Genomic DNA, 14,782 nt, shown 5'->3' with positions numbered 1-14,782 from the left:
GTTAACTCTGTTTTCTCCTCCACAGATGCTGCCAGACCTGCTGAGCTTTTCCAGCAACTTTGTTTTAATTCCAAGGCAAGATTCTGGATGGGCTGTCCAATGCTATTGGTGAGTCATATTTTGATAAGAAAAGATAGGAAGGAAACAGGATTATAAGGTGAAGAAGGAACATAGTTATTTGTAAATGAAGCATTATAATTTATAAAATAATGTCTAAATTTTTTGCTATTTGTTACCGAAGTCTAATAATCTCAGTATGTTTTGGTCAAGCTTCTTAATCTTTCAGGAGCTGGTGCTAAATCCAGCTGGTGTGAATCTCTATTTATATTTAATTGCATCTGGGTAACAGATACTTGTGGCTGATCATCTGTGTCCAATATTGGAGTTTCTTTGTACATAGAAAGCTAGGCACTTTTGTGCAGCAATGATAGTGTCCCTACCTATGGGCCAAGAGGCTTGGGTTCAAGTCCTACCTGCTCTAGAGATGTGAAATAACATTGTTGAATAGGTTAATTAGGAAAATACCGTACATAGAATGCTAGGCAGTCTTGTGGAATGCAGTGCAGTGTCCCTACTCCTGAGCCAGGAGACCTAGGTTCAAATTCCACCTGTCTCTAGAGGTGCATAATAATATCTCTGAACAGGTTAATATAGAAAATGTCTACAGGCAAAGCTAAACTGTTGTGGCAGGTGGTAGTGTTCCTACCTCTGAGCCAGGAGGCCAAGTTCAGGTTCCAGAGGTGTGTAAGAACATCCCTGAACAAGTTGATTTTAAAAAAAAACATGGAAAGCTATTCATTTGGAAACATTGGTGATTTACTGGTGGTGGTTAATAGATGGAAGAAAAAAACCACAGGTGATTTAGTGATGGGGGAAGAAAAAACATTTAGATGTGTATAAGAGCACTTCTGGGTATATAAATATATACATTGAAAGCACACCAAAGAAACAGGTCATTAAACCCTACGTGTCCAAGCTTTATTTGGGTCTCTTTCCACCTAGACTATTCCGATTTTACATCTTTCCATGATTTCCTATTCATATACTCATCTAGCTGCCCTGAAATTGCTAATACCTTAAACTACACCACATGATAATGAGCTCTACATTCTCACTATTCTCTGGGTAAAGACATTTCTCCTCAAATTCCTGCTGGATTTATTACTGCCTTATATTTATGAGCTCTAGTTTTGCATTCCTGCCCACAAATGGAAACATTGTCTCTAAACTGATAATGCTTTCATAATTTTAAAGACTTGTATCAGTTCGCGGTGAAGAACCTCAAACTGTTCAGTCTTCCTGACACTAGCAACCTCTAACTTCTGGTTATGTCACATATCAGTGCCTCTGTATCTATTTATGTAAAATACAGACTAGACTATCTCAGTGCGTGGTAGGTAGGATCTTTGGTTTTTGGTGTGCACTTACAAATAAGTTATGAAGCAGCCATCAGTGTGCGTAGCTTGAATGGGTACAACAATAATAAGGAAACAGGCACAAGACAGTATTTGGTTACAATGAACACAGCACTTGAAGCCCCAATTAATGACGCTGCTGCAACAGTTACTGTGTGCTGGAAAGCTCCCGATCTGGACTGCAAACAGTATTATGTTGCTGCTCTAATGGTAAGATCACTGGATTAGTACGCAAATATGGATTCAACAAGATAGCTCTGCAGATGTGGATTCAAATCCCACACTGTCTTTTGATGCAAATTGAACTAATAAAATCTGCTATTGAAAGCTAATAATGGTGACCATGAAACTATCACTGAAACCCATCTGGTTCACTAATGCTCTTTAGGGAAAGAAATCTGACTTACATGTGACAGAAGATCTACAGCAATTTATTTGACTCTTAACTATTCACTGAAATGACTTAGCCGCCACCCAACAAATGCTGGGCTTACATTCCACATTCCATCAAAGAGTTAAAAATAAAAATAATGTTTTAAATGTAGCCACTAATAGGCCACCTTTAGGCTGCAGTTGGATCCATCAAGCTATTGTGTACAGTATCTACTTGACCAAAGAGTTTGTTTGGGTACTTGGCAAAATACTTAGTGGCTACAAATTAAAATTTCCCTTATTTGTATCTGTAGCCCTGTGTCCGTAAGACCATAAAAAACAGGAACAGGATTAGGCCATTTAGTCCCTTGAGCCTGCTCTGCCATTCAACAGGATCATCGCTGATCTGACATTCCTCCGGTTCACTTTCCTGCATTTTTCCCATGACCCTTGTTTTTTTATTGTTCAGGATTTTTTTCAGACACTGACCACTCTCTTTCAGAGGTTAGAACACATGCTTCCAGAATTGTGCCAATGTTGGTATCAGAGTGCCAAGAGTGTGCAAATATTTGTTTGAATCAGTTCCTAAAGAATGTCAATATTGATTGATGGTCCCTGGGAGCATGCCAGTGTGGGACAAGGGATGGGGATAGATGGGAGCTGTGCGAAGGAATGTGCCAGCATTGGTTGGGGGATCCCCAAGAGAGTCCCAATATTTGAATGGATTCCAAGAAGTATGCCAATACTTGGATTAGTTCCCAAGGAATTCGTCAATATTAATAGGATCACTGTCCCAGGAGCCTGACAATATATTAGTAAGAGTGCAGTAGCAGCAGAGAGACAATATTGCTCGGGGTCCACAAGAGGGTGCCAGTCTTTGACAACACAGTGTGGAGCTGGAGGATCACAGCAAGTCGGGCAGCATCAGAGGAGCAGGAAAGTTGACGTTTTGGGTCGGTACCCAAAGGCGATTTGAAGTTGAGAACTGCAGTTGAGGTGTTAGTTTGGATGGTCTGAATAGCCTGTCAGTGATTTATTTCTACAATAACTATAGCATCACTGAATAGGTTAGCAAAATCCAACCCATTGAAGGAAAGCCTATTGTCAAACCTCAGACAGCTCAGTGCTGTGTAAGAAGAAAGAAAGACTTACATTTCTATAGCACCCTTCAAAACCTTAAACTGCCCAAAGTATGTGAATAGCTAATGAAACACTGTAGCCAATTTGCACACAGCAAACTCACACAAACAGAACCATGATAATTGGCTTGAAGTGTTGTTTGAAGAGATTGTAATTGGCCTAGTGCACAAGGGAAAACATCTCTGCTTTGAAATATTGCTATTAAATATTTGTCATCCACTGACAGGGCAGATGGAGTCTTGGTTCAATGTCTCATCCAAAAGATGGCAGGTCTATCAGTACATGCTGGAGTGTCAGCCTAGATTTTTTGCTCAAAGTCTTATTGAAATGTAGTCACTGTTGCAGTGTTGTACTTGTGTATTATTTACCAATGTTTCTTGTTTGAACTGTGCATGTTTGGAATGCACTATTCCATTCACGGTCGGTTTACAAATCTGAACACTAAAATATATTTCCAGATTGAAATTCAAATATATTTATTCATCTTAAGAAATAGTTTCACTGTATCTACCCTAATGATAAACTCATGGAAAAAAAAATCATGTGACAAACTTGACTGCAAACAAGATTTAGTGTATAACAGCAACCAGTTTTATTCAATAATTACATATATCCAAATAGCTTAGATATGGGGAGACATCTAAAGTTTTGACAATGAGAGAAGGAGATGCAGCACTATAAAAGACAACAGAAACTGGCAATAAATAACTGGCAGACTTAATTTTTGTATGAGGTTTTTGAATCAGTTGAGAGAAGTGGTGACGCAGTGTGATTTAACGGGGGGGAGGTTAGGGCACTATCATTGAGAGTTAGAGAGAAAAGCAGCTTGTCAGAGTCACAGGGGCTGGAGTACATGATGAAAGATGACACAGGAAGGAAAGGCTAGGAGATGGAGGGGAACAGGGAACCGGTACAGTTTGCCAAAGACAAAGACTCCAGGGAAAGGATTACCCAGTGTTGGAAAGAAATCTAGTTTTGGATTAATTGGAGTTCATGAAGGAAGGAAGAAGGAAAGAGCAAAGACATTGAAAAGTGAATCTTTGATAACCTGAAAGCAAATATGATGGTTTCAGTGACAGAGGGAAGACTGGTAGGAGCTTAAACATTCAATGGTATATGGTAAGTATAATGTGCTTGGGAATGCAGTAATGTTTGATTCCTAAAATCTTTCCATCATTGAAATTGTCCTTGCAGCAAGTTTGGATCTGCTGCAAATTAATTAATAGAAAGCCACAGCTTTGTTGTATCACATTTACCATGATAATAGGTGGTGAACAAAGTGGGTATTTGTCTTTCCTTGTCTGGAAGTTCGGATGTTCAAGATGTGGAAAAATACAGACTTAGAGGTTAGTTTGAAGTAGGTGCATCATATCATTATGACTGAGGTGGCATCCGGGAAGGACTGTTGTTGGACACTTCAAGGTTCTACAAGATCTGAAACAAAGGATAGCTTTAATTTTATCCATATTGCAAATAGGCTCATTCAGGTCTTGATGTTGTACAGTAGATTATGGGGCTTTTGACTCAAGTCAATTGGGAATTAACTTCCTGAGATTGTGACATCAATTCAAGCACTATTTCCTTATCTTCTTAATTTGTCCTTAACATAAAACAAGAACATAAGAAATAGGGGCAGATGTAAGCCATAATATCTCTTGATCCCACCCAATTAATCAAAAACATCATGACTGATCTTTTACCTGAGCTCCATTTCATGCTCATTTACTGTAAATCCCTCAAGACCAAAAATTTTGATAGATAACCGTCCTGAATATACTGAATGAATGAGAGTCAACAGTCTGCTGGGCTAGAGAATTTAAAAATTTCACAACCCTATCAGCAAGATGTTTTGGATGACAGAGTTTCCCACTCCATTACCCAAACAATCAACAGGGAAAATATTTTGCTGAACATAGCAGCTCTACCATCCTTTAATGTCCCAAGGAGCTTTGATTGGCTGCAGACAGGACTTTTGTTCCTCACTAAGGCAGAGAGTCAACAAGAGAAACTGGCTGGCCAGTCTCATTGGCTGAAAGTTCTGTAGTCCCAGCAACAGCAATGGCCAGGAACACAAGTAGTCCCAGAGTGCAGAACCGGGTAAATCCAGGAGTCTTAAAGAATGGAGGAATGGTGAGGCACAGAAAGCGCTAGGGAGAAGGGTTTGAGGGTCTTGATGGAGAGGCTGGGGGAAGGTAGCACCCAGTGAGGGGTATTGGCTGTGGAGGGTCACCTGATGTAGAAAAGAGAACCTGAAGGGATGTGTACCCTGATCCCTTCCCATCTGATGCCTAAGTACAGTGATTTGCCAGGTTTCTGTCTACTCTTGTACTTCTCCCGCCAGTCTTTAAAAGAGAAGAAAATAACCTTTGTGTCCATTGAAGCAGTTTAATTGGTACAAAGTGAGCAATAAAAAGTGACTGGTTCACATAAAATGATATACAGGTTGGGATGGGCAGCTAGGCAGGTTCCAACCCCTGAACCCCAAACCCATGAGTGGGCTGTATAATTCTGTTCTTTTGAGGGAAGAAATTCCACCCAATTGAAGTGTCGGCTTGTAAAATTACTTTTGTGGTGCAACTGAGTGGTAACATAAATAGTGAAACAGCAGCAGTATTTGTTGATACTTTAATGACAAGATAGCAGTGAGGGCACTACAGCATGTGACACAAACTGCTAATTGTGACTAATTGAAAAGTAAAGAAAACACCCAACCATTAGCAAATTTTGCCAACTGAGAAAATAATGCAAATAGAAACACAACCTACCACCATAGCAACTAAAGGAATTCCAGAAAGGTAATTGTGGGAATCACTGGTTTATGCAAGAATCATAGAAAAATAGTCACATTTGAGACATGTACACAACATCTCCACTGACAAGGTTAAACAAGTCAAAGTGTTGTGTTTCATGAGATGAACTAGCTTTAAATTTCAAAAGCATTACAATCGCCCATCACTTACTGGACCTGTATGTATGTAGTGGAGGTAAAGCCATCAGAGTAATTCAAGAAAAGAAAGATCCCATATTAATGTTGCTCTAATTCATGTTTTCTGGATATCCCAAAGAATTCCACGGTCAATTATTTAATCCTGAAGTGTAGTCACTAATATTTTCTAAGAAGTTTGGGCAGCAATGTGTGCCCAGCAAGATCCTACAAACATCAACAAGAAGAAGGACCAGTAAATCTATTTTTGGTAACATTTGTTGTAGGACAAATATTGTGATAATAGTACCAATGTTTTTTTTTAAACATTCACTTGACATTTCATCTGCAAGACAGAATATCTAAAGAAACAGCACTCTCTTTCAATACTATATAGTGATTTAAGCCTAAATTATGTACTCCCATCCTTGCAAGGGGAACTGAAGCTTGAAAATTGGATCAGTGAGATAGTCCCATCCAACCCCAAAAAGATTAAGCACAGACATTTGATGTGACAGGATGGGTAAAACCTGCAATGATTGAATTGTTACCTTGATAGACATTCCCCCGGACCTTGCCATTAAGTGTATAAGTCCTGCCCTGATTGGCCTTTCCAAAATGCAGCACCTCACATTTATCTAAATTAAACTCCATCTACCACCCCTTGGCCCATTGGCCGATCTGATCAAGATCCTGTTATACTCTGAGGTAACCTTCTTCGCTGTCCACTACACCTCCAATTTTGATATCATCTACAAACTTACTAACCATACCTCCTATGTTCACATCCAAACCATTAATATAAATGACAAAAAGCAGTGGACCCAGCACTTTTGAAATTGTTTCTTGCTCTCCAGAGGGAAAATGTTTTCCTAGAATGAGAAAAGGCAGCCACACAGGTTTGTATGTTTTTGCAAGGTTTGGTTTGCATCTTTTAATACCATTATAAGGTTGGTTATGGGGATGGTGCAAACAGCCTGTCATCCACTAGTATCCCTCCTCTCTGTGGGGAAACCCTTGGCCTCTTTTTGCAAGATTTAACCCGTTAAATCTGTTGGGACTGTGTTGCCTTTATCTGCCTCTGTGGCCACTTTGTTTTCAGTTTTCACTTCCTTTTGATTGAAATTGGATGGACTTGTTTGCAAGGTGGATCACTAAATTTTGCAAGTCAAATTTTTGTTCCTGTTGAACAAGGCTTCATTTCCAACTAAGTAGTTTCCCAACAGGTTTTAAGATACTCCAAGCAAAAGAAGATAGGAACTGGGTGCAAACATTTGGCAGTGGTTGGACATTTGTTACTGGCCTCCTCCCAATAAACAGAGGTATTATGTCAACATTATATTCCAGTGAATGGGATGTGATGTCCTCCAATACGAGGCTATTTTGTGGTTATACCTCTTCAAAGTTGACAGATATTTACTTTTGTTGAGGTAAAGATCACTGTCTTTTACAGGTAAAATTAGAAAACAAAGGGGCTACCGAGTTGGTAGCTCAAACTAAGAAACATCCTGCCTTGTCAGACCCACCTGGGGAAAAAAAAAGCACCCAAAATGCAGGATATAGAACTTAGTTGGGCTCGCTGACCATAGAATCAAATTGTAGGCAGCCATGGAGACATGGACCCTTGGGGTGGTGGTTGGAAGGCCCACCTCAATTCTCTGGGACTATTTCCTAGTTGGTTTTGAAGTTATCCAACCTGTATCCCTTACCCACTCATCCCCCAACAACTCCAATGGCCTCTCATTACCCACCATGCTGATTCAATGCCAACTCATGCCCACCCATCCCAATGGCCTCTCATACTCTATATGCCTCATCCATAACCTCTTATTGAGTATCCACTATGGGTAGACAATAGGAGTCATGTAATGATGGAAAGACAAACTGCTAACAGAGCTCTTTTGCCTAGAAATGTGATAGTGAAAAACTCCCGTTCATAAAATCCCATTCAGTGCTTTTAAACTCCTCAATCATTTAGCTAGTGACATTGTCATTCCATGAATGAGTTTATAAAATGATCAATCTCTTATAAATCAAATGAATTCCTATGCAGACATCTTATCAAAGGCAGCTAACTCTTAATAGCATCTTTAAGGTGTCAACCAAACTATGAACTTAGAACCTCCAGTACAATAATTGTAGCTTTTGAAACACAAACAGACATTCAGAATCTATGTCCGCTCTTAGGGAAAGGTCAACAAAGAGCTATATTGAAACTGTGCTACAAGATGCTACTTTTTATTCTAATCTACAATTGCCTATAAAAACAATCCAACAAAAGTTTTTTTTCTCTTAATTCTCATTAATATCTTATTTTAAGTTTAAAGATCAGATCATTTTAAAATCTTCATGTCATGACAGTTATACTAACTTTATCTATTCTTTTGGAGGATTTATATCCACTCCATCAATTTATAGCCCCCACTCTGCAGGTTGAGGCCCTTAGACCAGAAAACATAGAAAAATGTTTGAACCAAACACAGAGTTCAAATGGCTCTGCCAAGTTTAGGTTTCTTGCCTGTGCAACATGCACTCCCATCACTTCTCTGCTGACAAATACTGAACTTGAAATGGGAGCCAATTTCTAATCCAGGTCCCAGCTGTTAAGGTCCATGAAGTCTTCCCAGTTTTGTGAAATTCTAGCTCTTTAACTCAAATAGCCAGGCTAGAAACAATTCATGTTGAAAACATGGTTAAACACAAACATTTCACTCCTTGAATTCATAAACTGCGTAGATTTTCTTAATGCAGTGAGAGTGTTCCACATAATGTGGAATCAATACGTTGTTTCAAAGAACAATTGCTTGGTACTTTTTGTTTCAAAGAAGTCTTACCCTGATATCACATAGTTTAAATGAGGAGAAAAATGAGATTTGATGCATGGTGTAAATTAGAAAGTGATCGTCTCCATTGGTGTGAGCATATGTTTCCCATATAAAGGTGACCAAAATAATTTATGATGTAAAAGATTGACAACTGGTGTGTGTCCAGTAAGAAATGTTATATAAACAATATATGAATTAAAAATGGGGACTTTGCTTACATACCTAGAGAGGATTATCCCTCACCTTCCAACCTTCCCTTTGCATGAACCTAAATTTGGTTTGGCTTCCTATATAAAATGCTACAAGAGAAAGTGTCTGTATAAGATTTAGTTATACATACAGCCTTGACACCACAGGATTGACAATTGTAATTCCATAAGAGATACCTCCATGCCGTGGAGATATTCACACACGGTTATCTTCACTGCATTAATTTCTAGTAACTAGTTTCTTGATTTGTTATTAGGCATTCTAACAGTCAAATTTCAGACTGATCCAGCCTGTGGCATTATTGTAACTCTCAATGCCATTTCTCCCAACATTTCCTTCAAATGATGAAAGCCAGAAGTTGGATAATGCCTAGAAACAACTGCCTAGGCGATTTTTATCTCTCCCTGATCAATATTGACACACATACTACCATTCTACCAACTTCCATAATTGTTTGCCGATACTTGTAAGAATTGATACTAAGATATTCCCTAAGCTTAACTTTGGTTTAAGTTGTCCTGGAAGGATTGGAATTTTGCAGTTAGTTTTATTACTCACTGCATTCAATGACAAATAGCTTCACTACAGGTGCTTATCACAATTCAGTTACTTCCTGCTGCCTCTTGAAAAGTCCTTTTACTGGAAAACCATGCTAGTAAGGGGCATATAGATTTATTGTTATGTTTTAGTAGAATGTCATCACAATCAGTGCTTCACTATTAAGTGACACAGGCCTATTTGGTCAATCTGTATAGTAATACCTGTTATTCAAACCTTTCTAAGCCTGTAACAGCATTGCTTTGAATTTTTATTTTCCCTCTAAATTATATTGAACAAAAATACATTGAGACAAAAAATGGTCTCAAACTGAGTGATATTGTCTGATCAGTTTAGAGCCAGGTTCAAGACTTCACCAAACTCAAAAAGTGAAGATGTTGTCGTTCTTGCAGGAAACCAAGCCTTGGCCACAGACCCAAGTGTCAACGTGAATGATGAGAAGTTTATGAATGGTAAGCAGCAAGGAGAAAAAGCCAATCCCCCACTGTCTGCAGACTCAGCATCTGATGGTAGTTCAGGCTTGGGATCTCACAGTTCCACAATGGAATTCATTGATAAAGAAGAAAAAGGTCAGTCACACATTCATAGCTGTGCAGCGGCATGTTCAAGATGTGCTACTGTACATGATAATATAGTTAAGAGAGATGTAAAAGGTCAAGAATCTCAAAGCAATGAAGCCAACTTCAAAAATGACAGTGAGGTGTTGATTATAAATTCTGAAATAATTGAAAACCTAGCATCTGCCACTACTGATGAGAAGGGTAGTGTTCCTGCTGATAACATGAATGGTAATTTACAAGAGTTGGATCACAACAGCACAGAAAATGAAAGTGAAGAAAACAATGGAAATGAATCCCATGAAGATGAAGAAACAGAACTACGAAAGCCAGCACAAAATGGGGCCACTGAAAATGCTGCAGATTCTGAAGAACAAATTGAGCTAAACAGCAGTATAAGTCAGCAATGGCCTGAGGAGGACAATTCCAATAGTGACTTGTATCACGAGGAATCTTTTTCAAAGGAAACAGAAGATAAGACAACTAGAAAAGAAATGGACAAATCAAAAGTGTTGGAAGTGGAAGAACTGGATAGCCAGGAAGATAATATTGAAGCAGTTGATTCCCAGCAAGAAGCTAATATAAGGAACGGTAAATCTGAGGGACAACAGCAAAATTATGAGGGAATTGACAATAAATCTGAGATTGGAACAGTTGAAGAAAATGTAATAGAATCTGAAGCTTCTGATAGTCAGGAAACTGTAGAAATTGCAACAAGTGACAATGGTAAAGGATCTGAGGAAGGCGGTGATAAGAAAATAGCATTTGCAAAGGAAGTGCAAGTATTGGATCAAAAGATGCAAGAAGTCGGAGTTGCTGAGGAGGAGATTATTAAGCCAGGCTTCAATATCAATGAAACTGCTTCCTTCCAAGGAAGAATGCGCGACAGCACCGGTGCTAACACACAGCTATCTTCTGAAGCAAAGGAGCAGAAGAGAGACGGTGAGTCAGTGAAGACTCATCACTTAACACAGCACCAACATGTTCAGCTATCGAATTTCATTTTCTTCTTTTGGTTTCCCGCATCAACTTCTTCTAACATTTCAGTGAGGCTCACATATGAGTGAGGCTGACCAATGGAATGGAGTTATATTTGGATCTTGCTGCTTGTGATACCACTAACTTCACCATTAATGCCTAGAGTAATTAATTCATAATATCACTTTTCTTTCCCATTATGCATGACTTCATGGTTTCTGAGTGGTTTGATCTTATTTATCTCTAATACTTGTGCACAGAAATTTGCTTCAGAAGATTAGCCTCTGTGCCATCAATGTAATGCCTCACTTCCAGATAATACTTAAAAAGTTACAGCAATGCAGAATTAATAATTAGATCATTGAAATTAACTGTGCAGATACAACAAACAGTTTGCTTGCTCAATTTTGTGTTAATTAAAATGAGAGAAGCTGCATTTGTGCAACCAGTGTCTGTGTCAGTCAAGACGCCACAATTTACATGAGGTAAAACTCCATTGTTCAAAACATTCCAGGGCAGGTACAACACAGGTTAGATACAGCATAAAGTTCTTTCCACATCAAACACACCCAGGGAAGGAAGCATGGTTTAGATGCAGAATAAAGCTCCTTCTACTCTGCATGCAAATAAATGCAAGTCTTTATACTATGCTCAAAACAAAAGGTTTCTTAACTGCATCCTCAAAAGAGCATTCTATTTCTATGCTATGCCAGAATGACATGTTGATTTTGCACATTATCTGTGCTGCATGGAAGAACTTGCCAAAGCAGTGCAACGTTGATTTAAGCAAAACTGAGAGTATGGATTCCATATCAGACCCTATAGGCAGAAGGTACCTTTCCTGGATTGGATTCAAACCAGGGGCCCAAAAATTAAAGGACAATGTTCTAACTCCCTGCATCCCTCAGTCCTATATAACAGATTAATTGAACAGTTTTGTCCAATTTTCACTCACACTTAATTGTAGATTTATTCTCTTATGTTGTGAGTGTTTCTGCAAATTAAGAAATTGGAAGTCAGCTCTGTGATATGTTGTGTTCTTAAGGCAACAAACTGTGCAATCTGAGCACATATTGTGCACTAGTACATATAAAATACTAACAGGCACAGATAGAGGAAATGCAGAAAGGATGTTCTTGAAAGCAGGGAAGTGCAGAACCACGGATCACAGTGTAAGGATATGGGGTCAGATATTTAGGATTGAGATGGAGAGAAATTTCTGCCCTCTGAGCCTGTAGATTCATTGCCAAAGAAAGCAGTTCATGCCAAAATATTGAATGTTTTCAAGAAGGAACTAAATATAGTTCTTGGGGCTAAAGGGTATGGGAGAAAACGGGAACAGGGTACAGAGTAGGATGATCTTATTGATTGAATCTAGCATTTTTAAAAGACCAGTATTATTATTGGGGGAGAGCAGGGGGAGGTGATACCCTAGTGGTTTCCGTGAATACATTGCTGATTGTTGGGAAAAACCCACTAATGTCCTTCAGGGAAGGAAGCTGTCATCCTTACCTGGTCTGGCTTATATGTGACTCCAGACCCACAGCAATGTGGTTGGCTCTTAACTGCCCTTTGGGCTAACAGGAAAGGACAATAACCAGCTTTCTAACCAGCAATGCCCTCATCTTATACTAGTCAAGGTTTACACCACAGGAAGGGATAGTAAGAACTGCTGATGCTGGAGTCAGAGATAACACAGTGTGGAGCTGGAGGAACACAGCAGGCCAGGCAGCATCAGACGAGCAGAAAACGTCAACTTTCCTACTCCCCTGATGCTGATTGGCCTGCTGTCTTCCTCCAGCTCCACACTGTGTTATCTGTTACACCACAGGAAGTTGTTTTAGTAGCAATCTACGGAATACTCTGCGAAAGTGTGATACAATACAAGTCTCCAGTCCCTGAGCTTTTCTTTTTAACCATAGTGTTGTTGGCCATAGTTATTTAGGCATGGGTCATTCTAATAAATATATTTCTACTTTAATCCACTCTTCTCTTTGTGCTGCTGAGTTAAGTCTGTCATTCTTCATCTATTTTTGTGCATGGAAAGGAAGGCAAACAGTACAGATATTCAGATATATAAAGGTAACAGTAGATATGTAATTTAAAAAAAAGATTGAGCAGTGATATGATTGCTGCTTTTGGGTTTGGAAATAACAGTGAGACCATGTCCAGAACACTAGAACCAAAGACTATGGCCTATACTTGACGGAGGATAACCCAAAACAAATTTGTGCAATATTTAATCGGATGAGCAATTAACCTAAAGTACAGGTTCCAAGGTAGATGGTGAAAATCAACAACACTGATTAATTTAAACACAAATTATACAGAATTAATTTAGAAAATAATATTTTGGATTACAATTGCAACATGACATGTAGTAAGTGTAACCTACCTGGGAAGAGCAGATGACTTTGGACCTATGGTCATAAAGATTATAAATGTGAATGACATAAACTAAAGGGACAGTGAAGCATCCCCATGAAGGGTATAGATAAGGTGAATAGCAAGAGTCTTTCCCCTAGAGTGGGGGAGTTCAAAACTGTTGGGGGGGGGGGGAGGGGGGGGGGGGGGGGGAAGTTTTAAAAAGGATATGAGGGGGAACTTTTTCACAGAGTGGTTCGTGTGTGGAATGAACTGCTGGAGGAAGTAGTGAATGTAGGTACAGTTACAACATTTAAAAGATATTTGGATAAGTACATGAATGGGAAAGGTTTGGAGGGATATGGGCCAAACCCAGGCAAGTGGGACTAGTTTAGTTTGGGAACATGGTTGGCATGGACTAGTTGGGCCAAAGGGTCTGTTTCCATGCTCTATGTCTCCTGACAGCAGCTTTCAAACTCAGCAAATTTCTCCTCTTTTTATAATACCAACAGATTGAGAGGACTGGGTCTGTGCAATGATCTTGTCTTCATGTGATGCCTAAACCAACAACAGATTCATTGATGTATATCAGTGGGATATTTTTGGCTCCCTATGATTTTGGATAATTTACTGAGAGGTTTAGCTTAACGTAGGCAAAGGGACTGGGCTATTGGTTAGTCATTATTTATACTGTACTACTGTTGAGATGAGCTGAAATATCAAGCTGCACAGGAACTGAAAGCTTTCATGTATTAAAATCAGAGTTTGAAATTAAGAATATTTTCAGTCCAAGACAGAGCTGTATGATAATGAGACTTAAAATTGACATAAACTTTTCCATTAATGAATAACTTAAGCCTAAAATTGAAACTCCCTTTAGCTGGTTTAATAGCCATTTTCATTGTTCACTAGGAAACATTTGGGACATTAAAACAAATGCACGAATTCTACCAACCCAACTCTATTCATGGTCTCTGATGATTTAGCTAAATTTAGCTAGTTTGACCATATCTGGTGCTTTATCATTTATCAGGATCCCTGAAGTAACTAAATGTACTAAAGTGCAATTACTATGTTGGGTCGATAAGTACAGCAACAAATTTGCACATAACAAAGTCAGACAAACAGCAAATGTTACTTGAGGGAGGCACATTGACCAAGACATTAGGAAACCTAGGTGCTTTTCATCAAACGTGCAGCATTTGACATTATATGCTCCCTTGAAAATTCAAACCACATCTTTTTAATGCGTCTTCCAATAAACAGTACTGCCCACAAAGAAACACTGCCTCAGCCTACATTATGGGCTTTTAAACCATGATTGAGTTTGAACCTACACTTTTGCCTTAGAGCCAGGAATGCAATCAAACTCACATTCCTGTAGAGTAAAATCAACTCTATTATTATTTTCTGATCACCCCAGCTGAAACAAGTGTTTGA

At 38.9% G+C, this 14,782-nt stretch overlaps 1 protein-coding gene across 1 annotated transcript in view; it reads left to right on the top strand.

Annotated features, from left to right (window-relative positions):
• The first annotated feature begins 10,224 nt into the window (after positions 1-10,224).
• Positions 10,225-14,782, top strand: part of LOC109932681 (sarcalumenin) — a 36,806-nt gene continuing 32,248 nt past the window's right edge. Inside the window, exon 1 of the mRNA XM_048609868.1 lies at positions 10,225-10,942. Within this exon, the coding sequence (XP_048465825.1) occupies positions 10,225-10,942 (718 nt within the window). The remainder of the gene's footprint in view (positions 10,943-14,782) is intronic.

The sequence above is a fragment of the Rhincodon typus genome, chromosome 21 (genome assembly GCF_021869965.1).
Source record: "Rhincodon typus isolate 14 chromosome 21, sRhiTyp1.1, whole genome shotgun sequence".
NCBI lineage: Eukaryota > Metazoa > Chordata > Chondrichthyes > Orectolobiformes > Rhincodontidae > Rhincodon > Rhincodon typus.
The sequence above is the reverse complement of the archived record's forward strand: the minus strand, read 5'-3'. Positions and strand labels throughout refer to the sequence as shown.